The following is a 23,244-nucleotide window of genomic DNA, read 5'->3' on the forward strand; positions in this document are numbered from 1 at the left end:
GTTGATACGCTTAGAAAGTCACCAGCAGTTACCACTTCTCCCCCAGATGCATGAGGAAGCGGAGGCTGTGCTGGCAACACCACCAAAACAACCTGTAGTGGACACATCTGCTGAGTCCTGACCTCGGTGTTTATCGCCTGTATAGACGAACGCCATATATACTCAGACTCGCAGAGTTCCTAAAAGCCTCAGAAAAAGCTGACTGACGGGGCAGCAGGACAGGAGAAGCTTCTGCTCCAGCCATCACTGGGACGCGACACTTGGAACTGCAGACTTCCCCAGCCGGAGCAACTTCCTCTTGGCCCTGCTGAGCCCTGCGGGGGTTCGTTGTTCATCACCACAGTTTTCAGAACTTTAGTTACCATTGTATGCAAGAGCCAAGCACTGAATACCTACGTAGGTTTTCTATTTTTTCATTTTAAGAGCATAATAACAGTGGAACAATAATAGGATATGCAGAAGCACCCTTCACACAGTTATTTCTGAATTCTTTTTTTAGGGTAAATCTAAAGATGCCTTGTTTGTTAACTAATTGGTGGACACCAGGAATCAGTGTGTCTGAGGCCGCACCTTGTTACCACAGTGGGGTGTGCTAGAACTGCTGGTATTAGAGGGGGAACTTCGGCCCTTCCGCATTTTTCCTAATGTTTGTAACACTACTTCAGAGGTTTGTGACCTCAAAGCAAAAAAAGAGCCTCAACAACCCAGAACTTGTATAAGTTATTTATGTTACTAGACTTGCATCACAGTTTGTTTTCTGTCTCTTCAGTTTTGTTGCAGTGTGTTATTATAGGCTATTTGAACCAGTTAAGGTTTTTCACTACAGTTCTTGATTCAGATCAGAACGCCATTTTATAATTCAGCGTATTTCCCATTTATAGAATGCACATGTTTTCAGTGGACCTCTCGTTTTCACCAACTTCCTGTATCACCATTTGCAACCGGGACTAGAACGAGCACTAGTAAATGAGCCCTAAAGCAAAAGAAAGCAGTAAATTAATTGACACTTTGGATTTCCTGAGGAAGAGATCAGTTTGCCTCTGATTTACACATTCCGTGGGAAAAGAAGAGCCATATTTCCTTTTAAAAAATCATTAGTGCAGCTTCAATTATGATTAAAACTTGTAGTGAAAAGCCTTAAGTACCAAATTTTAAAGCAGCAGTGATTTCATTTTTATATCAGTGTTCTCGTTTTGCACAAACTAAATGCGGTGATAGGTGAGTTTATCAATACAGTAATTGCCTTTATCGTATTTGTGAAACTGTTAAGTTGATGAGGGCAAGGTTTTGTTTATTTGTGTTTAATTTGTATATGTTTAAAGATATTTGGAAATCTTTACAGGAATTAAACATATATGCAAATTTGTATATAAAAATAGCATGGCCATCACCATTAGAATGCTTGTAAATGAAAGGATTATCTTTTTTGAGGTCTATATATAATAGAAAAAAATCCAGCTGGACTGATTAGGACTCTTTTTTTAATTCATTTGTTTGTACCATTTTTACAGTTACACATCAGCTTTGACACAGTCATAGTACCTTGATTAATATTTTCCCGTATTACAGATCGTTTTTATAACGGGCTTGTTCTTTGAAATCTCTGTAAAGAACCCTGTGAACTAGAAAACGTTAACTCACAGAGATACTGTTGTTGTTTTTAATTTACTGGCACTGAAAGTTCCAATCGGGATGAACATTTCCTCTCACTCCATGACACCTCTCTGACTGCCCTTCAGCAGACCGTTCTCACGTGCACTGCGTAGCAGCTTCCGTTGTAACAAAGTAGATAAGGGCTGTAAGCTGCTGCTTCTATTAAAAAGTGGTTCTTCAGATTTTCTCTCATAAAACCAAGTGACAATAAAATATTTTTTTTAACTTTAATTTATCACTGAGCCCAAGTGTTTATGTAAATGTTAACAGTACTTTTAAGAACGTTGATTGCCTGTCACCTTGGTCTTTGGTCTTGGATGATTAAACTGCCTTCCAGAGAACCAAATGTCAGAGATACTAGACCAAATAGTGGTTAAAAACTCCAAAGGAGGTAATTTAGTAATCTTACTCATTCATGATGGGGTTGACATATTTTAGACATCCAGTTTAAACACTACCTCAGTTAATATAGAATATAAAATCTGTGGTTTAATCCCTCAAAAGTTAATAGTAATTCTTTCTTATCTCACACACACACACACACACACACACACACACACGCTCGCTCATTCACTCACTCATACACACACGTCCCCATCCCAGACCCCATTTCACTCATCCATCCTGGACTGAAGTCTTTGTTACTATTAGCCTGAACAGGTTTTTTTTGACTATTACTTTGAAAGAAATGTATGTATGCGTTATAGTAATTGCCTATAGCACTTAAGTTTGGGGAGACAATTTTGTGGTTATCAGTAATCTAAGGACAAAAAAATGTCTATACTTCAATGTATAGTGCTATTTGGTTTATCCATGTTTCACTGACGGGTCTAATATGTTTTCAAGAACTCATTTGTATAAAAGTTGCCTTTTATGATGAAAAATGCTCCCATGCAGTGCCAAGTGATTAACTTAGTATTTAAAAATTTTAAATTATAGCTGAAAAGATTAGGAATGGTGTCAGTGGTAATAGAAATAATTGAGAAAATCATCTATAAGTAATAGATAACTACCAAACTATAAAATACCAAAATAATGTGAATACTGTAGTTTTTTGAGATCTTAGAATTAATCTTAGTCCATATAAATTTGTACTATTGGTAATTACTGAATATTTGGAGGAATTTGGGCAGTTGTGCTGGTTGTAAACTGTGAATAATTATAAAGTGAATTGTCATTTCTAATTGAAATAATTGAAATTTTTTTCAAGAACAGATTTCAGCTTCACATACTAAAGTAAATACTGATAAATAATGAACTTAGAAATTAGTATTAATAATTAAATATGGTCTAAAATTTCTTATACTTTTATTTCCTATTTATGCCTAGGTAGATTTGAGGGGGGGAAACGTCTCCCTAATAAAAATTTTCTAATAAAGATTAGCATAAGTATGTTCTGTAAGACAGTGACATTAAAATAGAGGCTCTTTGGAGGGATATACATCATTATACTAGTTATTCTAACGTCATGTGTACAAGTTCTTTTGAAATAGTAGCTTTAATAGTTTTCAGCTCTTTTATCCAGAGCTTGAGATAATTAAAGCTGAGTTTTTCAGGGCACATCACAGTAGTAAAGTGTTCAACAGTGAGGCGTCAGTGCTTATTTCGATTTGTCTTCTGCTCTTATATAAATTTTTTTCATTCCATTCAGAGGATGCCTTTTATCCCCACATTAAAGCACAGATCATTGAGCAATAAAAACCAATCAAATTGTCGTCCAAATTACAACCACAGTTGCTTTTGCCTGGTAAGAGTGAGGTGCTAACTTTTTGTGAGATTAGCTTTGTAAACCACGGTGGGAAAAGTCCTTTGAACGTAAGGTTTTTCCCCTTTTGTTTTATGCTTCCAGTGTTGTCTCAAATTCACAATCCAGGACACATGGGAAGAAAGTGAAGGCAGGACTAATTGAGAGAGTTTTAGGAGAAGAACTGATGGAATAAAAGAACATTTCAGGTTTTCCAAAAACGTAAGTTGGGGAAGGTCTCCCTGGTCTCCTGATCCAGAAGTCCATTATTACCAGCTTCAATTCCAGAGTATCACTACAGCAAGAGCTTCCTTATGAAAGCGTACTAGTGGAATGGATAGCAGTGTTTGTCAGACAATGTTGAAATCTGTAAGGATCTTTCTAGGAACATTCTTCATTTTCTTTTAGTTCCAGGTGTCCAGAGTAGATTTCATTCATAGTAGGCTTATAGGACTCACACAGAATGTGGATCCCCACCCCCCGCCTTTGGAGTATTTTTGTAATGTAGGTGGATAACTATGCCACAGCACGCATTAATTGCACATCTTATTTGATTTTCTTTATAAAATATTTAATTTGAAAACTATAATTTATGCCAAAAAGTATACCTTGTAACTTTGCCACTAACTAGGTTGATTTAGCACAAAACACAAAGTCTTGGGGCAGAGCCAGGGAGATACAAATGTTTCCTGGGTAATCGTTGAAACAAGTTCCATTACTGGCCTGGCAGAAGCCTGCAGCCGCATTATAAACACAGACGGTGCAGATTAGTTTTGAAAAGTGGTGAGTAAGGGGTTGTGAATAAAATCTCAGACGTGATGCTCCCTAACCACGTGATATTCTTCTTTCTTTCTTTAGTAAGAAGCTGCTACATATTTGGAGGTTCTGGTGTTTGTAGGTCACTGAACATTGAAATCTGATTTATATTGTATAGCTGTAACATAGAAAGAAAAAGTATTTATATATTTTCCGTAAGAATATTTCATTAAGTTGTGTATAATTTAAAGAAGGTTTGTCCCCAAATGGTTTCGCTCACCTTGATTTGTGTGTGTGTGTGTGTGTGTGTGGTTTTTCTTGTTTTTGTATAATGTGTACAGTTTATGTCAAGGGCATTAAAAGCCTCCTGAAGCATAATCTTATCAAAGGGATACGTTGTTAATAAAATGTACTTAAAATTCTTAAACTTGTGTTGTTCTACTTGAAATTTTAAAACAGTCAGTGGATTGAATTGTGTTGATTTGAATTATGTGCCACTGTGGCCAATACACATGACTCCCGGTAAAAATGACTCTCAGGTTCTACAGATAAGAGTCCAGTTCGGTAACACATTGGTGACAAACTCCAGATGTTTTAAAATACGTGTACTTCAGCAGTCTTCATAATCTAAACAAATACCTTTATAATTTGTATTTTTTAACTTCAAATCATTATAAAGGGTTTGAAAAACTGGGTCTGTCTTTAGGACGGTTCTAAATTTTTTGAGGAAATATACAATATAAGTGGTGATGGTGTGATGATGCCTTTTTTGTGGAAGGTATTTGATTTCTCGTGCAGAAACTTGTCCTCAGATCGGTTATCATGTAGCCACCTAGTGGCGAAAGAAAATACCACTAGGGAAATCACCAAGGCTGGAGAATAGAATTCAATGCCGAAGCCAGGTCAAAGTGAGGTTCTAGTTCACTGTATGTGGTTAAGATAGTGTCACTTACAGAAACATATTGTTCGGATAGCTTGGTCCTTGGGCGTTATTTCTGTGTATCGTTTTCCCATCACCTTCTGTATATGTATGTTATTGGCCCCAAAACAGACTTAAAAAAGCACACTTCATAATCATCATACAGCTGATCTTTGAAATTTGTAGACCTAAACCTCAGAAAGTTTATTTCATTTAAAAAGAAAACTCTTTGGTATATAAAAACACTAAAAAATAAAGTACCTTCTTAGTCCACTTGGGCAACTATATAAAATAGCACAGGCTGGGTAGCTTACAAACAACAGCAATCGGTTTCTCCAGTCCTGGAGGCTGCGTGGCCGAGGCAGCGTGCTAGCAAGGTCGCGTGGGGCCTCTGCCAGGCGCCAGGGCTCTCGTCGCGTCGTGACACGGCGGACAAATAGGGAGCCCTCGGGTCTCCTAAGCACATTCATCCCGAGTACGGGAGGGCTCCAGTCTTGCGAGCCAATCACCTTCCAAAGGCCCTGGCTCCTGCTACCATTACCTTTGGGGGTCACGATTCCAACATAGACATTTTGAGGACAACCATTCAGACCATAGCAACTACTTTTGCGCTGATTTAAACATAAAGAAACACACAAAATACTAGAGCTTGTTTCTTTAATGCTAATCTTAGAGGATTAAGTCAACTGCCTTTGCTTGGTGCTTTAAACTGAATATGTTTAGTTATTGTGTGTCTCTTAACTTCTCGTTCTAAATGCATTTTCTCTTCTGTTGTATCTCTTCAAGGGTTTTTAAAGATTCTCCTTTATGCAAAATGTTGAATATGTTTTGCAGATTCTTTGCTACGAAAGCCAGTTCTCTTTCCCTGGATCTCTCAGGAGAAACACTAGATGTTATCTAACTCAACTTAATCTCCTCAGTAAATACACATTCTAGCCGGGGATCAGTTTCACTACACTCAGCGGGAGTCGGGTGTTGGGATGGGAGCACAGGCACCTGTGGTGGCAAAGTCCGTGGTTCTGTCGTGGGGCGGCGTCCCCGCGCCCAGCCTCAACCATTATGGTCCCCTGCAGGCGACTGAGGACTACTCGCCAGTCTGATGCGGTATTTATAGATCATTAACACCAGTCCTGCCTGCCATCAAAAATACCCTGATATTGCTAAAGAAGTATTAAGAATTCGGCGTTAGGTACAGTTCTTTTTAAGGTTACTCATCGTTATGTTAGGAAAAATAGAGCTGCTTTAGAGAAACACAAATATTTGCAGATGAAATCCTTGGATTTGCTTCCAAATTATTAGAAGGGAGAGCGGACAAGGGTCTGGATGGGCTGCAACAGCTGTGGGTTGGTGGCTGTTGGGGCTGATGATGTACAAGGGTTTGTTAAATTTATTATACTTCTCTGTCATTTGAAATTCTCCAGGAGTATTTTTGTTCCAGGAGTATTTTTTTAATCTTAATACTTCTGACCCGTGAATACAAATTTCAAAGTTTCTGAAGAACATTGCTTATGCTGTTAAGATGGCATAAGTATTGGCGAAGGTCTTCAATATGACTGCGTTTGGTGGTGTGGTCGTGGGAGAGCGTGTGTAGCCCAAACCGCAGTCACAGTGATGCTGTGAGCATGATGTTGCGTAGCCCCACATTTCCTGTTGGGGTTTTGCTATATGATTCTCAAAGTTGAGTGTGCATCCAAATGCCAGGGAGGGAGCTGATGAAATACACAGTTTGGGTCTCAAGCCACAGAGATTCTGATGAGGTTTAGAGCAGTGTCCCCAAATTTACATTTTTAGTAAGCTCATGAAGTGACTCACTGGCTCTACTTACTGTTAGGTTTTCCTTTCATTGAGGTAGAGAAAACACAAAATGCAGTTATGAAATATTTTAATTAAGGCTTTTTGCGACAAAGATGACTTCAAGGTTTTGTGGGCTATATCTTTAAAAGCAAATCCACATGGAAGACACTATTTACAAACCTGTCTTCGCTGCCATTGCCATTTTTAGAACTGCATCATGAGAAAGGAGCAAGGAGGCCAAATGATGACAATACCGGCCCCCAAAACCTATTCTATGACGTTAGGAGTACATGCCCAGTTTCTCCAGCGAAAGGTTTAGCTCTATGTAAGGAAAAGGCTGAACAGCCTGAACAGAAGCTCTGTTCGTGTTGGCCCATACAGGCCAGCTGAGAGCCGCCTTACTTGGAGGTGTGGGTCTTCTGCTCTCAGTCTTGGCTGTGCGGTGCTGACGACACAACAGGACATTTGGTACCAGAGGCAGAGGTGGTGTCATTTCCAGCGTGGCAAATGAGGAGTTCCCAGTCACGCTTGCTTAGAAACATGGTACATAAACGTAAAGCGCCGATGGGCAGAAGGAAGAGAACGGAATGGGCATGTGTTGAAGGCCCACTATGCACCTGGGGCCTTGTATATACTGGTTCGAGGAGCCAAAGCTGTGCTGGGCGAACACAGAGTTCCCAGTCCGTATATAGCTTTGTGCAGTTATGGCTAAGCCATGGCCAGCGCACTTTATTGAGGATGTTAGCATATCAGGAATATAAATGAAGACACGGTGTTTTCTGACCCAGACTGCAAAGCGCAAAGGGTACCAAATGAAAACAGGTCATTTATATATAGCAGTAGTTGAAAAAAAGAAAAGAGGAGTTAGAAAATGAGAATGGAATAACATTTTCTTGTTTCTATTCTGAGGTAGCTGTCAAAAATCATGGTCAAAGACAAAGACGTCTACCAAGTTGGAGTGCTGTTATCCCTACAGTAAGGGGCGCTCGCCAGTCCCGCTCTTCCCGTGTCTGTAGTAAGCTCAGCGGAAAGGCACTGTGGGGTCTTCCTGGTCATGCAGGGGTCCTACCCATCTAAGGGCTGTGCCCCCCCGGCGGAATTCATTTAACTGCCTTGTGAGCTACAGGTCATCACCACTCAAGGCAAGTCTAGAATCTGCTTTACGCTCAAACATCCGTGACTTTTTTCATTAAATACACCCAGAATAAACTAACATTGACAATTCATGCTCTAGTGTCGGATCTTCTGTGGCCTTTATTAAGACCTTAAACCTAGTTCCTTTACCCTAAAGATGCTGAACGTGGGGGTAAAACCTAATGGAAATACTTCCTCACTAAAACTTGAACTTGCGGGACCACAGCCACCCCAGCCAGGGCCGAGTGGGTGGGGTCTATCGCTGTGTCAAGTGCCAGGCCTGCCGTTCTAGAGGCGAGCCTGGAACACACAGCCCCAAGGGGAGCCCGGCCCCGTGAGCCTGCCGTGTCTACGCAAGCCTGCTCCACGGAGGAGTGCTAAGTTCCATGGCTTCTGACCTCTGAAACCGAGCTAAGCCATCTGTAGCGGTCTCATGCCCCCCGGGACCACTCAGTGGGTTTACGTGCCGAGGCATCTGGTGACAGAACGGCATGCTCCCGTTCGTGTCTACATGGCAGAAAGGCATGAGTTGGGTGTATACGGCTTTTAGTGCTAGTGCTCACCCTCCTCTAAAAGGGGAATCGAGGGAGGAGAGGCCAGACCCACGGGGATGGCCATTTGCATTTTATACTCTGAACACAGTACTGGCTCTGGTGGATTCGTGGGGAGACTGGACTGGTCTCCACACAGGGGTGAGGCCAACTGGGACACATAATTCAAATTAGTCTCTCCAGCTGGGATTTCCCCCAGGGAGTTGACATAGTTTTTCCCTAGTGCCTTTAGTACATGTTCGGATGATGTCACCAGTCCCAGCTGATTTGGCTGCGCTTCAGAGGGTGCTGGGACGTGGCCGCAAGCAGCAGAGTCCAAAGCTGCCTGGTTATAGGTGAAGTTCTCAAAGCAGATACAGGGCCCTGGCCCGGGGTAGCGCTTCTCTGTCGGGAGGACGTAAAGGTAGGAGTGCTTGGCGGGTTCAGTGTCTGTGAGTGACTTCCTAGTGCCTTCCTGCTTGTTTACAACTTCAATAGCGTCTGGAACACAGTCCTTGACATTCATTATTGTTAGGCGAGGGTTCTCCTGGAACAAACAAAAGACACGCAAATAGTGTGTGCACGTGTGTCAGAGTAGATAAAGTATGTGTGTGCATGTGTGTCAGAGTATATAAAGTGTATGCATGTGCACGCGTGTCAGAGTATATAAAGTATGTGTGTGTGCGCGCATGTGTCAGAGTATATAAAGTATGCGAAATGCACTCAAGGCTTCAGGTTGTGTGTGTGTTTTGTTCTGGTCACAAGTTAACCGGAGGTGCTGTTGCAAACCAAATTTCACAGCTATGGGACACGAGGTGGCCGTCGCTCTGTCACATCTTCTAAGGAAGTCTAGAAGAGTATTATTACAGCCCTAAACCTGGATTAGCCTTTAATAGCTACATGGTATACATACAATTTCCCAGCATTTACCTTGGATTTTATTAATGACAGAACACTGCTCTTGTAAGGATCTGGAATGTCAGGGTAACACTTCTCCTTCATCCTAGAAAACAGCGAAAATTAGACTGAATTTTGCAACAGAGTGAATAGTTAAGAGAACTGTAGAGTCAGAGACCTGAGTTCTTTTTTCAAAAAAAGTTTTTAATGTTTTATTTATTTCTGAGAGAGAGAGAGGCAGTGTGAGCAGGGGGGGTCAGAGAGAGAGGGAGACACAGAATCTGAAACAGGCTCCAGGCTCTGAGCTAGGTGTCAGCACAAAGCCCGACGCGGGGCTCGAACCCACAAACCCTGAGATCATGACCTGAGCTGAAGTCGAACACTTAACTGACTGGCCACCCAGGCGCCCCCTCAGAGTCCTGGGTTCTAACTCTGACTCCATCACGGACTGTGACCTTGGGCAGGCTATTTAACTCCACTATGTTTACATCTACTCAGCCATTCATGGAGATAATGATTGTACTTACTGGTGGTGAGATTAAATGGGCTGTAGGTAAAGTACTTAGAATCACTTAGGACACTGCCAAGCACACACTACGTGAAACACTGTAATATTAGCTAGTGTGATTGAGCAGGCTTTGCAATCTTTTCAAATGGCTATTGTTTTCCTTATGTCTTGACCTGAAAAGCAAAATTGTTAACAAAATTTTCATAGTTTCTTCTAAGTCTCTGTCCTTCGCCTTTGTAGCACCTTCTCTCATATTATTCAATGTGATTTCTATCTTATTAAACTCTTTTCTAGATATTTCTCTGACTTCCTTCTTAGATAAAAACTTCCCCGCACACTTACCATTGACTTTTCAGGTAGCATAAGATCATGATGAGCAAAATGGAGAAAATCATGGGGAGTAGGATACGTATCAGTATATGGGCTGGAAAAGAAAACAAAATTTTTCATGAGTACTTTTCCCTCCTCAAAGGAACAAAAGTAGGTGTGAGAGTAATTTTACATAGTTATTGTTCCTCAAGTCTAATGATGCAAGATTCAATCTGAATTCTGGCTGATGGGGTGGAGGGTGGGGTTCTACCACCCAACCAACAGGGACCATTCGCTGTCAACACCTTGACTTGAACTTGTTCCCTCCTCTGACAGACTGGATCATGACTCCCAATTCTTCATTCCCCCCCCCCCCCCGTNGAGTGTACTTTTTTGTCCCTTGACTTGGGGCTCAGGCATGTGATTAGGTTTGGCCAGTGGGCTGGTGGTAGCTGTAATACCAGTAGCTGCTGTAGGTGCACTTGCAGTTTGCCTTGCCCTCCTGGGCCCCTGTGATTGACCATGAGAAGAATATGTCTCACGACCACTGCCCTTTTAGCCTGAACCCCAGAGTGAAGCTACAGAACCAACGCAAACCTGACAGAAGCCTGAGTCCAGATGAGAACAGTCAAGCCAAGAGCATAAACAGAAATATTTGTTTGTGTAGGCCACCAAGATATTGAGGGCTTTTGTTACACTTCAGAAAAGAACTAATGCACCTCCCACTTAATTAGTCTCAGATAAAATGACCAGAATGTGTCTTAACCTGGGATAATTATCCCATTTTTATTCCTCAGATAGGTCAGCTGTTTGTTGGTGCTTCATTTTCTTAAATACCCATCTTTTCTGTTCCCACTGCTTGCAAGCCCAACATAATAATTCCATTGGGCCAGTAAACCCCCTCTTTTGCAGATGCAAATCGCATGGAGGGGGGGGTTGGTGGGCTGTCATTCACATACATACTATTTCTGTTGGATCTGTTTGCTTCCCTGCCCCGCCCCCATGCCCCACCCACTCACCAGCCCTGACAACACCTGACTGTCCCAGAAGGACTGAGGTTTGATTTGGGGCTGGGGAAACGGTGGATAATGTTGGAATTTTGTAAGGGAGGATGGGCCTGGGTAGCTGCCCAGCCCAGTGCTATGAGGCAGCACAGGGGCTGAAGAAAAGGACACACAGAAAGGTAAGACGATGGCGCAAACACCTCAACAAGTGGCTTAAAGTTAAACTTGATGGCAGAAAGGGAAAGAAACTCTCTTCCTAACTCCACTAAAGAATACTTTGCTCTCAACTCAGTGCTTTTGACTCCTATAACTGGTTTTAAGATTCGGTTAAGTTACAGACTTATAACTTCTTTAAGAACAAGCCTGGGGGCCTAGCCATGGTAGTTTCCCAGTTTCAGACTGGTTTTGCTGAACTTTTTACTGAAATGCATTCAGAAAAGTGCTCATATACAGCTCAATGGAGTTTCACAAGTGACAACAGCCATGTGACCAGGACCTAGAGCAAGGAAAAGAACATTATCAGCTCCCCAGAAAGCCCTTCTGGGGTCCCCATCCAATCATCATCCCCCCTCCACCCCCCCGCCTCCTCCCAAGGTTACTATTATCTCATCTTTTAATAACACACATGGCTGTTGCCTCTTTCTGTGGCGGAATCCCACAGCAAGGGGCAGGTCTGGCTTCTGTTGCTCTGCTCTGCACTGCATTCGTGAGATTCGCCCATATTATTTTTGTAACTGCAGAATATCATTCTCACGGCTGCAATTATGCAGCCATTTATTTTCCTTTTAATAATAATCAATAAATCAATAAAGAGTCATAGCCAAGGCTAAGGAGGTTTATCACGAATAAGGGAGATAAATGAAATCTAGAAAATATACTTGAGATAAAGATAGTTATTTGTATTATATATGTGTACACACACACACCTCTACCAGCTAAATAAATACCAAAGCTGGAATAAAAACAGCCTGAATATAAATTAAAGTTTTTTAAAATTTACCCTAAAACAGCAAGAGTGCTCAAATAATATAAACCATTGACTGAAATCTTAATCTGAGAGTTCTGACCTTCAACTTGGAAACCTGGGGCCATGTTGCAGCTGAGAAGTGAGCAGCCCTGAGCGCCCCTATCTGCCCGCANCTGGGACCCTGCTCTGAGGACCTAGGACTGCGGGTAGCTTCAGGCTGACCTTTCAGCCCGTTTCTCAGGGAGGGGTGTTTTCAAAGGTCCCTCCGGTGGGGACCTTCCACGATACACTATTTGATACTTGCTGTTCTGCTTCTTCCTCCATCAGTCTCTTCCTTCCCCCCAGCCTCCACCTGCCTGTTTACTGGGGGTCGGTGTTCACCACCAGACTCTGATTTCCCATTCACTGGCTCCTGTCTTCTCCCTGCCCTCTTCCTCGTTTTTTCAAGCCAAAAGCATGTTGAAAAGTGGATCTCTTTATCTCACTTTCCCCCACCTATCAGCAAACAGCAGATTCTCAAAGGAGCTCGATCCCCCAGTCGACCCTACCCCACCTCTCTCAACTGCCCCCAGAAATGCAAAGTCAGGAAGCAGCTGCTTTGCCACGGAGGGAAGCCAGAGAGCCTGGAGCAGAGAGCAGCTCGACTGAGACAAACATCTGCCCCCCACCCCCCCACCCCCACACCCAGACAGAGGGCCTGGGGCTCTTCCGATGTAGACACAAAACTGCCATCTGTGATTTCCAAGCCATTTGGGACTGGGTTCCAGAGAATGGCTGAGGGCCACTGAGACCAGCCAGAGGAAGGTTCCAGGTCTCAGTCAGTCAGATTAGCCCCACCCTCATCTATGGGATGGAGTGGGAATCTGTGTGACATATTTCTGTAAAACAGAATCCCATCTAGAGAAAGAGAGAGAGAGAGAAGCAGAGGAGAAAGGTTTAAAACTCCTGGTCTCCACAACTCACAGTATTCGTCCGGAGTTGTGACCTTTGTGAAAGCGCCCAGGGGGCCCTCACCAACACTGGTGTACGGAGTGAGGAAAAACTCATAGAAGGACGCCGGCTGTAGGTTCTCCACGACAAATGTCTTCTGTTTGGGGTTGTCAATTTTGTATTTGCAACATACTGAATTATCTGTAATTAAAAAAAAATTTTTTTTCAAGAAAAATAATTGGTAGGTGCGAGAGAGATCTGACGACAGGGCTGGGCGCTAATAATCCTCCTGTTGACTCAGCACCGTCAACATCTTCACCAATCAAAAATTAAATTGTTTCGTCACTCTGGGTCATTGGTAAAATCTTGAACACATGGCCCGAAAAGCTGGTGAGCCCGGGGGAGCACACAGGTCTGGGAGCGACAGAGCTGGAGAGAGGCTTGAAAATATACTGTAATAGCCTTTAACCTTTAAAGGAAAAAAAGAAAAAGGACTCAGCGATGAAGTCCCTTAACTGGCAGGTTTTCTTAAGGAGCTGATGGCATTTTAAATGCTTCTAAAAATCCCAGGCACTTTGTTTTAATTACGTTACAATACTGACCCCTGCCATCTTGCCCACTGATTTGCTGAAGAACACTCTGGATCGTGAAAGCATGCAAGAACAGGATTCGGCCGGGCCAGGGCCAGACGCGGCCGCCTTTCTGAGGGTTCCAAAGAGAGCATGAAGCCTTGAACGAGGAAAAGACCCAAACAAACGAGTCACCTGGAAGAACAGCCTTCTCCGATCCCGGGAGGCACTGCGGAGCCTTGGACTTCAGATAGAGGGAGTATCCTTGTACAAAACCGGGTTGCGACTCGGCGGGATAATCCTTCCAGCTCAGAGTAAAGGAGGAGGCGGTCAGGTTACTCGTGAGCACCTGAGGGTTGTCGGAAGGAGCTGGGGAAGGAGATTGGGTAGGAAGAGTCATCCCTTGGAAACGTTCTCAGCGCGCTCACGTAAACTAAAAGCAGGGCCACAGCAGGCACTCACGTGCCTCATTCAGCAGTTTCCTCCCACGGGTCGGGACTTTTCAGGGCGTAAGTCTCAGGGGGATTTATGCCCTGACATCGTTTGTGAGGCTGGGAAGGAGGTGAACCAACCATCTTCCCGTCTGAGTCTTGCCTTTCACAGATGAAGACACGGACGGCCAGAGAGACTTAACGGCTCGCACAAGGTCACACAGCAAAGAAGAGAACAAAGGCTTTCTTAGACTTCATTCTGCTCTTGGATTCTAAGCGGTGCTGGACGGAAGACCCTGCCAGGGAACAGACTGGGCTCTCTGAGGGACTCTAGTGCCCAGAGTGACTAGTGCCAAGCTCTCCAAGCATCACTGAAACGAGCCAGGAGTGTTTAGTCTGAAGGCTTCCTGAGCCCATTTCACAAGCAGGCATGTGCATACCCGGTCTGTGCACGGAGACACACGTACCAACGACACACCATCGCGCAGTCTCAGCCCCTCCCCCACACACGGAGGTGTGGGAAGAGGTGAGTGGATTGGAGCAAGACAGGGGAGGTCCCCAGTGCCCGGATTTCAGTGGGAGAGAAACTGCCTTCCACGTGGCTCGTGGAATCACAGTAAAATTTCTGGGGGGTGATTTCTCAGTATGTGTCACAAGTCTTAAAAATGGTAAAAGAAATGAGAAACTATGTAAGTTCAATCCTTTGACTCAAGCATTCTACCTCTAAGACTTCATTTAAAAACCATTACTGTGGATGTAGACAAAGCTTTCACTACAATGATGGTGACTCGGGGTGTAAGAGATGGGGTGAAGGGTGAAAGACACTGAGCAGTGCAGACAGAAAGACAACCGAAGGTGAACTTCATAGTTTATAGCTGAAAAACACTGTAATCCTAAATGTCCGATGACAGGTGATTTGACAGATGGGAACAATTAATTACTTTGCAATGACATAGTTACATAATATTTAGTGACATGAGTCAAAAAAGCACTTTGTAAACTGTATAAAGTCCCATTTTTCCTTAAAAATGTTTATCTGTACAGGGAGAGGAATACCTGGATATACATCAAGTATTAACTCTGGGTATCTGTTTTCTGGGGTGGCACAGTTAGCAACGAGCGTGTCTTCTTCTTTTGCATACACTGTCTTTAGTGAAAATGGTTCAGAGTTTATGATTAAAATTATTTTTTAAAATCCAATCACCAGAATACGTGGGGCACTGAAAATTGGGAAAGGTGTTGAAATATTCCTAAACCCACAGCTCGGATCTTTGGATTGTTCTCAAGTCTGCCCACGGACGCATCAAGGGCTGTAAACTTACCCAGTTCCTGAGAGTATCCTGTTTTTCTCTCTAATAAATAAGGAATCCTTTCTGTAGAAATTGCATAAATTCTGAAGTTGTATCGGACCCCTGGTGTAAACGCATCTAGGGAAGAAAGGTCAACAGATTTTCAGTAACACAAAGTGACATTCTCTTTATTCCTGCAAAGAAACAGAATGAAAAACGAATTGGTGTCTCCTAAACGGCTTCCTCCTTGGGATTTCTGCACTTCACCTCCATGGTCCTCCCCACTTCGCTGGCCTTTGGGTCCGCTGTCTTCAGCTAGGCCTGAGGAAGCCGTGTCTACACCATTCTCTCCAACAAGTGCTCTCAAACACAATCTAGTCCACGTGCATGAAATTGGGTGCAGAATTCAGTCACGCACAGAAACCCATTTTAAAGTCTCTTCTGACTCCAGTCCCCTGCAGCAACTTGTCTTTTCTCTCCATCCCCCCCGCCCCCCCCNTGAGCATCTGGAAGGCTTGGCTTGCACTTCCTTGCTTTCCCCTCCCACCCACACCTCTGCAATCCCCCTTCAGCACCCGCCATGCCACTGACACCAAGGGCAGCCTCATTTCCTCCCTGGCCTCCGTCACCCTCTGGATACCCACAATCTCCACAGCTTTATCTTGAGCCCAGCAGATGGCGCTACTGACCCTCTATTCCAGCAGCAACCTGGGGCTTCTCTGACTTCACTGACCGAGCAATCTTGAAATTACAACTCCAGTATGGAGGTAAGAGAGAAAGTTCTATATTTTCCACTCCAAGTGAAGCAGCTGACGACTTACTCCTACGCTATGTCCTAAATGTCTCCCAAATCCATACACGTCTTTAGACAGGGAGGGTTATAATGTCCCTCTGCCATGCATTTGAGAGCACTGATTTCAAGGCACAAATTCATAAAATCACGAAAACCTACCCCTGCCTTAGGTCCAGACAGTCCCTGTGAAAGGAGATTTAAGACCAAATCTTAGACCACATCATTGCAAAACTAAACTCATAGCACCCACGCCTGCTTCACCACCTCAAAATTACTAGTTTGGGACCAAGTATCCGTGAGGTGGTCCGGAGGTCCTTGCTGAGCTCGCTGCAAGGCGCGTGGGACAGGAGGGTGATACGGAGGGCTCTTCCTACCTGAGCTGACAAGTGTGCTTGTGGCATTGGGACCCAGGCTCTTCCACCGGAGATCACAGAGCGGGTCCCCAGGGCACTGGCACCACTCCACAACGTAGCCTGTGACGCCTCTGGGCTGGGGTTTCCAAGACAGAGCGAATCCGCGCTTTGTGCCTTTAACTCTTTCTTCTCCAACATCTTCTGTACATCACAAATACAGCCAGGCTTCAGAGGGGATTCATCGTACGTTTTCAAAAAAGTGTTTAAAGACGAAGATAGACTTGAACGTGTACTGTCTCTGACATTTAGGGGCCCTACCACTTCAGTGGCTAAGAAAGCTTAGGGGTGGGGTGATGTTTTCAGGGGTGATTTTCTGCCCCTCACTTCCCAGCAAGTATTCACACCTGCCCTTACGATACCTCTGGTTCTAATCTTCTGAGACCCGAACAGACGTCAGCCCCTAAAACCAGAGTCAGCAAACTACTGCCATTAGGACAAATCCAGCCTCCAAAGCTTGTGTTGTGACCCTTGAGCTATGAAGAGGTTTAAGATTTTTAATTTTTTTTAAATGTTTTATTTATTTCTGAGAGAGAGAGAGAGAGAGAGAGAGAGAGAGCAGTGGATGGGCAGAGAGAGGGAGACACAGAATCTGAAACAGGCTCCAGGCTCTGAGCTGTCAGCACAGAGTCCCATGTGGGGCTCGAACCAATGAACCGCAAGATCATGACCTGAGCCAAAGTTGGATGCTTAACTGACTGAGCCACCCAGGTGCCCTGTGATTTAAGTTTTTTAAAGAGTGGCCAAAAGCAAAGAATACAGACTACAGAACAGAGGCAGTATAGTCTGTGAACTGAAATATTTACTATCTTCCCCTTTACCCGAAAAATTGGCTGACCCCAGGTCTGTCACTNTCTTCTGAGACCCGAACAGACGTCAGCCCCTAAAACCAGAGTCAGCAAACTACTGCCATTAGGACAAATCCAGCCTCCAAAGCTTGTGTTGTGACCCTTGAGCTATGAAGAGGTTTAAGATTTTTAATTTTTTTTAAATGTTTTATTTATTTCTGAGAGAGAGAGAGAGAGNCAAGTGAGAGAGAGAGAGAGAGAGAGAAAGAGAGAGAAACAGAGCCCACAGGAGGGGGAGGGGCAGGGAGAGGGGGGCCTCATAGCACATTGATGACCTCATCCACTGAAGTGATTTCAGAATGTGGACCACTGGGGTACGTGGGTGGCTCAGTCGGCTGAGTGTCTGACTTTGGCTCGGGTTTTGATCCCACAGCTCATGGGTTCAGGCCCCGTATTGGGCTCTGTGCTGACAGCTCAGAGCCTAGAGCCTGCACCAGCTCCCCCACTCATGCACTGTCTCTCCCTCTCTCTCAAATATAAATAAATATTTCAAAAATTAAAAAAAAAGAATGTGGGCCACTTAAGGAGGGCTGGATACAGCTTCACAGGGTAAGGCATGGAGGTCTGAGAGCAGGAGATGAGGAAGGAAGGTTCGCTAAGAACCCACAGATAGAGAAGACCCCCAAACAGATGACAGTGCTCAGTAGTGTTGTTTGGACTGGGCCTCATTCAAGGCAGTCAGTATTCCTCTATCTATCAGCAACCCCAGGGTAAATGAAATGCCCACTCTTCCTGCTTTTGTCCTAAGGAAGACAGAATACAACTTGTCACGTCCTTCTCCAAAGCAGTTCTTGATAAACAAAGCTCATCTCAAGTAACTCCTTAGTTTTTCTTCTCCGCCACAATCCTAATTTCTCTTTCTTACGTGACACACTGGATCATTCTTTAAAAATAAATAAAATAAAACCAAACAACGCTTCTCTCTTGTCTAGCCTTCTTAACCCAAATTTAAGCCTAACTTGAATGACAGATATAATACAACATGCCATAGCCCCACGAACAGGACCTGAAAGTGTCACAGCGGGAGATGAAGAATGGCATTACCCACAGGTGCACAAACGAGTACACGGTGTCCGTTACGTACTGGCGAAGCGTGCATTGTCTCCTACATTATTGTGCATGTGTGTGTTGTGGTGGTGGTGGGGGGCGTGTATCCAACCTCTCTTTACAGCTGTCTCAAGAAGGTAATTAATATCGCTACTGACTGTCCAGGTAGGGTAATCTCCACCTCTCACAGGCTAAGGAATGAGCCCGTTACCATCTTTCATTCTATAGCCTCAGCAAAGCCTTCTGGAAAGATGATGCCAGTCAGTTCTCCTCACCTCTGGCAATGCTCATGGGCTCTTTCTGGGTGACCAGAACTGACAAAATATCTTACAATAAGCGCGACCTGCACTTTCATAAGCCACAAAGCACGTGTACACCAACCCCAGCTCTCAGCCACGACTGCTTACTGTTGTTCATTTACTTGAGTAAATGTGAGTAACTGTCTGAATTTGTTGGAGAATCCCAGGGCAGCAATGTCCTGAGCTGTGGCTGAACTGTCACTCTCCCCACACTGAGCAGGGCCGTTCCGGGAAACACACAGCCGCGCTTGGACCAGAAGAAGAAGACTAACAGTATTTAGCGGCTAGACGCTTTGTCCCCCCAGGTTACTGACTTTCCAGTCGGTCTGTCGCTACTTAATAACGTCGTCTGCCCCACAGAATAAAAACAAGACTCACTGCTTCCGGGGTCTCTGGACACCATGATGACCGAAGCAGGGGACGAGCCCACACTGTTATTAGCGGTGACGTGGATCTCGTAAGAACACTGGTCAAGGATTAGTTCTGTGCCATTGGCCGGGGCAGGAATGGAGAGGAGCTTCAAGGTGGATGGTCCATCTAGATGTTCTAGAACTACATTATAGAACAGAATCTTCCCATTGGCCTGCAATTTTGATAGTGGCTGAAAGAAAATATGGATAATCATTTCAAAATGGGTGGCTTAGTCAGTTAAGCGGCTGAGTCTTAATTTTGGCTCAGGTCATGATTTCACAGTTCTTCATAGTTCTGTGAGTTCGAGTCCCTTTTCATATTTTCTGGCCCTGGATTGCCTTACACACACACACACACACACACACACACACACACACACCACACACACACACACACACACACACACACGCAAGGCAGCAGCAGCAGCAGCAAGTTAAAAAACAGTTCAATAGAGAAAATAACAGTCTAACGCAAGCTTGAAATCAGGTACTCTGCGGTAACTCAGGCTGGGTACAGAACAGGACTCTCTGAGCTCCTCAAGAGCCTGTTGTGTCCACAGAAGGGTGGCCAAGTCAGGAGATGAAGGGGCTTCTGCGGCCTGGAGAAGATGAGCAGACCCGGGCAGGAGGGGTCTGGCCCCTGGCCTCCCTTCCCCCTCCAGCCATCTTTCCCTGTGCAGTTGTGTCCTGAGCCTGCCCATCCTGCAGGTCTAAGACAATTCCCTGCCCACGTGTGAGTGCCAGGACTCCACGTGGGGACAGCCAGCGTGGAGGTGAGAAGAAGAACCAGGTGGGCCACAGCTGGGGGCCAAGCCTTCAGGCATGGTCACGTTTGGTACGAAAACATGACCTGAGGAATCAGGGAGTTTCAGACACAAGCCTGGACTTCCAGGTTGCCATGGAGGCCTTAAAAGACACGGCAGAGTGACGAAATAGATTTTATTTTGCTTTTCTATCAAAATACATTTAAAGATTTTTTAGCTGGACCCTTCACTCCTATATGTAAGGACCATTATGTAAATAGTCATAGCTTTTAAATATAGTATTTGCTTCTCCACTTATACTTGTGCCCTGGGCCCTGCAAAAGTGAGAGCAAGGCTGGACAGAAGTCACAGAGATACAGGTGCTGGCAATCAGAACCTGCCATCCGAGCGTCCTGCTTCCAGGAGGAGGCAGTCTGAGCATTAGGGAGACNGAAAATAACAGTCTAACGCAAGCTTGAAATCAGGTACTCTGCGGTAACTCAGGCTGGGTACAGAACAGGACTCTCTGAGCTCCTCAAGAGCCTGTTGTGTCCACAGAAGGGTGGCCAAGTCAGGAGATGAAGGGGCTTCTGCGGCCTGGAGAAGATGAGCAGACCTGGGCAGGAGGGGTCTGGCCCCTGGCCTCCCTTCCCCCTCCAGCCATCTTTCCCTGTGCAGTTGTGTCCTGAGCCTGCCCATCCTGCAGGTCTAAGACAATTCCCTGCCCACGTGTGAGTGCCAGGACTCCACGTGGGGACAGCCAGCGTGGAGGTGAGAAGAAGAACCAGGTGGGCCACAGCTGGGGGCCAAGCCTTCAGGCATGGTCACGTTTGGTACGAAAACATGACCTGAGGAATCAGGGAGTTTCAGACACAAGCCTGGACTTCCAGGTTGCCATGGAGGCCTTAAAAGACACGGCAGAGTGACGAAATAGATTTTATTTTGCTTTTCTATCAAAATACATTTAAAGATTTTTTAGCTGGACCCTTCACTCCTATATGTAAGGACCATTATGTAAATAGTCATAGCTTTTAAATATAGTATTTGCTTCTCCACTTATACTTGTGCCCTGGGCCCTGCAAAAGTGAGAGCAAGGCTGGACAGAAGTCACAGAGATACAGGTGCTGGCAATCAGAACCTGCCATCCGAGCGTCCTGCTTCCAGGAGGAGGCAGTCTGAGCATTAGGGAGACCGGCGGGGAGGGGATTCCTCCACTGCCGAAGACGTCCTGCTGGACTCTGGTTAGGGTCGCTCCCAGCCAGAACACTGCACCAGCAGCCAGTGTCCCCCTGAAAGGCAGTGCCAAGCAAATGTGTCCTGTGGGATATGTGCCTCTTACCTTCCAGAATAAAGTCACAACACAATGTCCCTGCATTGACTTCACATTTCTCCAGACATCAGGAGCTTCTGAGGGAGCTGAAATTAACCAAAGAAAAGATCACGGGTCATGATATGTACAGAAAACAACATATTCAACCTTTTTCTACTCTGGTCAAATGAGGCAATGATGACCTGTCCTGACTGAGACTGGTGTCTCACTCTTTCACTCTCTGTGACTTCCACCCACTTGACCAGGACCACATTGTTCACTCCTAAGTGCACATAGTAGGTGCCTTACAAAACATCTGCTGCATCAAACTGAAAGCTCTTATGAACATCGGGCCTGGGCTTCTGGAAGCCACTGGAAAATTTTGGAACCATTCATCAGTTAGACCAACTATAGGAGGTTAGTAGGGTAAATTTCTTATTTGTTGAATTTCTAGGAGTGGCAGACCATTGCTACTTCCTTGCTTCCTTTGCAAGGTTGTAATGGAGGCGCTAGTGGACAGCCCTGGGGGCCTCCCATGTCTTCAAGATTTCACATTGGCTGGTCTTCTTGCCGGGTCACAGCCTGGGCACCCCTCCTCGATCTCCCTCCACTGGACAGGCCACGTCCCCCGCCTCCCCATGCTGCTTTCTCCCCCAGCTCCCAGCCTGCTTGCAGTGTCGACTGCCTGCCCATCGGCCTCAGGGCACCTGTTCACTGCCCTTACTACATTGTTCTGCAAAAGTGTGAAGGCTTGTCTTTACCTCCAACAAACTGCAGGACAAGTGATTTGATTCCAAACATTCCCATGCAGGAAGAACTGTTTTGGGATATAATACATGAAGATTTAGCCGTTTTATAAAAATATAATTTAATGCCCTTAATAACTGAAATTTAAGTCCTTTTTTAGTGGCTGACACTTTCTCCTCAATTTAAAGATGACCATATATTTAAAAAAAATGTGCTGAAGTAGATTTCAATTTGCTAAATAGGCCACTGAAGAAGCCAATATTAAATCAATAACTTATCGAAATACTCAGAAACAACATGAGGCTCTAAGCTTAATGCAAAATCTTCAGCTGGTTTATAAATTAGTCCTTGTCAGCACAGCGCCCACAGCCCAGTGGACAGGGCTCTATATCTGTGTCACAGTCTCTACCCAGGTGACATTTAAGTCTGCTCCCTACAATCCTACTCAAGTATGGTTACAATGCACACAAGCGTCGACTTTTCCAGCATCAAGCAAAGTGTTATCAGAGGTAAAAAAAAAATCTATAGACTCATCACCAGTAAATTCATCTCATTTTCCTGTGATCATCAAAAGCAACATTAATTATTTTCAAATTTATGGTACTATAACCTAAAAGTCTATACAGTTTACTAAAAACTCTACCCGTTTGCTATTTCCCTTTTGCACTTAATTTTAGTTATAGCGTTGGAATAAACTTCCAAAAACAAAAACAAAAACAACCCCAAAGCTAACCAGTAACATTAGAGTAAAAATTCTGCAATAAAACATAACCAGGGAGTATACAACATTATTGTCAGGCACAGGGCTCTCTGCGGCAGATTCTCGAGGGGTCTGTGCCCCGGTGGGGGAGGGCTGGGGGAGGCTGGGCAGGAATGCCAGACAAGGAGAGGAAGCCCGCTGAGCACAGCTAGTGACCAACCCCTGTGTAGTGTCCGATCAGCTGTCCTTGTCACCCCTGAGCTCGAGTCACTGCTTCAAAATGGTCCTCATGGGGCAGTGCCTGGTGGCTCAGTCGGTTGAGCTTCCGACTCTTGGTTTCCATTCAGGTCATGATCTCAAGGTTCATGGGATCCAGAGCCCATATAGGGCTCTGCGCTGACAATGTGAAGCCTTCTTGGGATTCTCTCTCTCTCCCTCTCTCTCTGCCCTTCCCCCACTTGTGCAAGCGTGTGCACTTGTTTTCTTTCTCTCTTTCAAAATAAA

The 23,244-nt window shown here is 44.7% G+C and overlaps 2 protein-coding genes across 4 annotated transcripts in view; one reads left to right on the plus strand and one right to left on the minus strand.

The window, feature by feature from the left end:
* RICTOR (RPTOR independent companion of MTOR complex 2) overlaps positions 1-4,580 on the plus strand; it is a 119,830-nt gene extending 115,250 nt beyond the window's left edge. For 2 of the 3 annotated variants that reach the window (XM_077763466.1, XM_077763468.1), the window contains one exon: positions 47-4,580. In XM_077763466.1, the coding sequence (XP_077619592.1) occupies positions 47-121 (75 nt within the window). In that variant the 3' untranslated portion in view covers positions 122-4,580. The remainder of the gene's footprint in view (positions 1-46) is intronic. The other variant, XM_077763467.1, reaches the window with a different exon arrangement.
* A 2,975-nt stretch (positions 4,581-7,555) lies between these two features.
* The window catches only part of OSMR (oncostatin M receptor), a 35,472-nt gene continuing 19,783 nt past the window's right edge, over positions 7,556-23,244 (minus strand). Inside the window, exons 9-17 of the mRNA XM_077763469.1 lie at positions 21,324-21,400; positions 19,210-19,432; positions 16,602-16,781; positions 15,468-15,572; positions 13,910-14,083; positions 13,179-13,346; positions 10,278-10,359; positions 9,461-9,533; positions 7,556-9,077 (exon numbers count right to left, since the gene is read on the minus strand). Coding sequence (XP_077619595.1) covers positions 8,553-9,077; positions 9,461-9,533; positions 10,278-10,359; positions 13,179-13,346; positions 13,910-14,083; positions 15,468-15,572; positions 16,602-16,781; positions 19,210-19,432; positions 21,324-21,400 — 1,607 coding nt within the window. The 3' untranslated portion in view covers positions 7,556-8,552. The remainder of the gene's footprint in view (positions 9,078-9,460; positions 9,534-10,277; positions 10,360-13,178; positions 13,347-13,909; positions 14,084-15,467; positions 15,573-16,601; positions 16,782-19,209; positions 19,433-21,323; positions 21,401-23,244) is intronic.

This window comes from Crocuta crocuta, unplaced genomic scaffold, assembly GCF_008692635.1.
Source record: "Crocuta crocuta isolate KB4526 unplaced genomic scaffold, BGI_CrCroc_1.0 scaffold4, whole genome shotgun sequence".
Classification (NCBI taxonomy): Eukaryota; Metazoa; Chordata; class Mammalia; order Carnivora; family Hyaenidae; genus Crocuta; species Crocuta crocuta.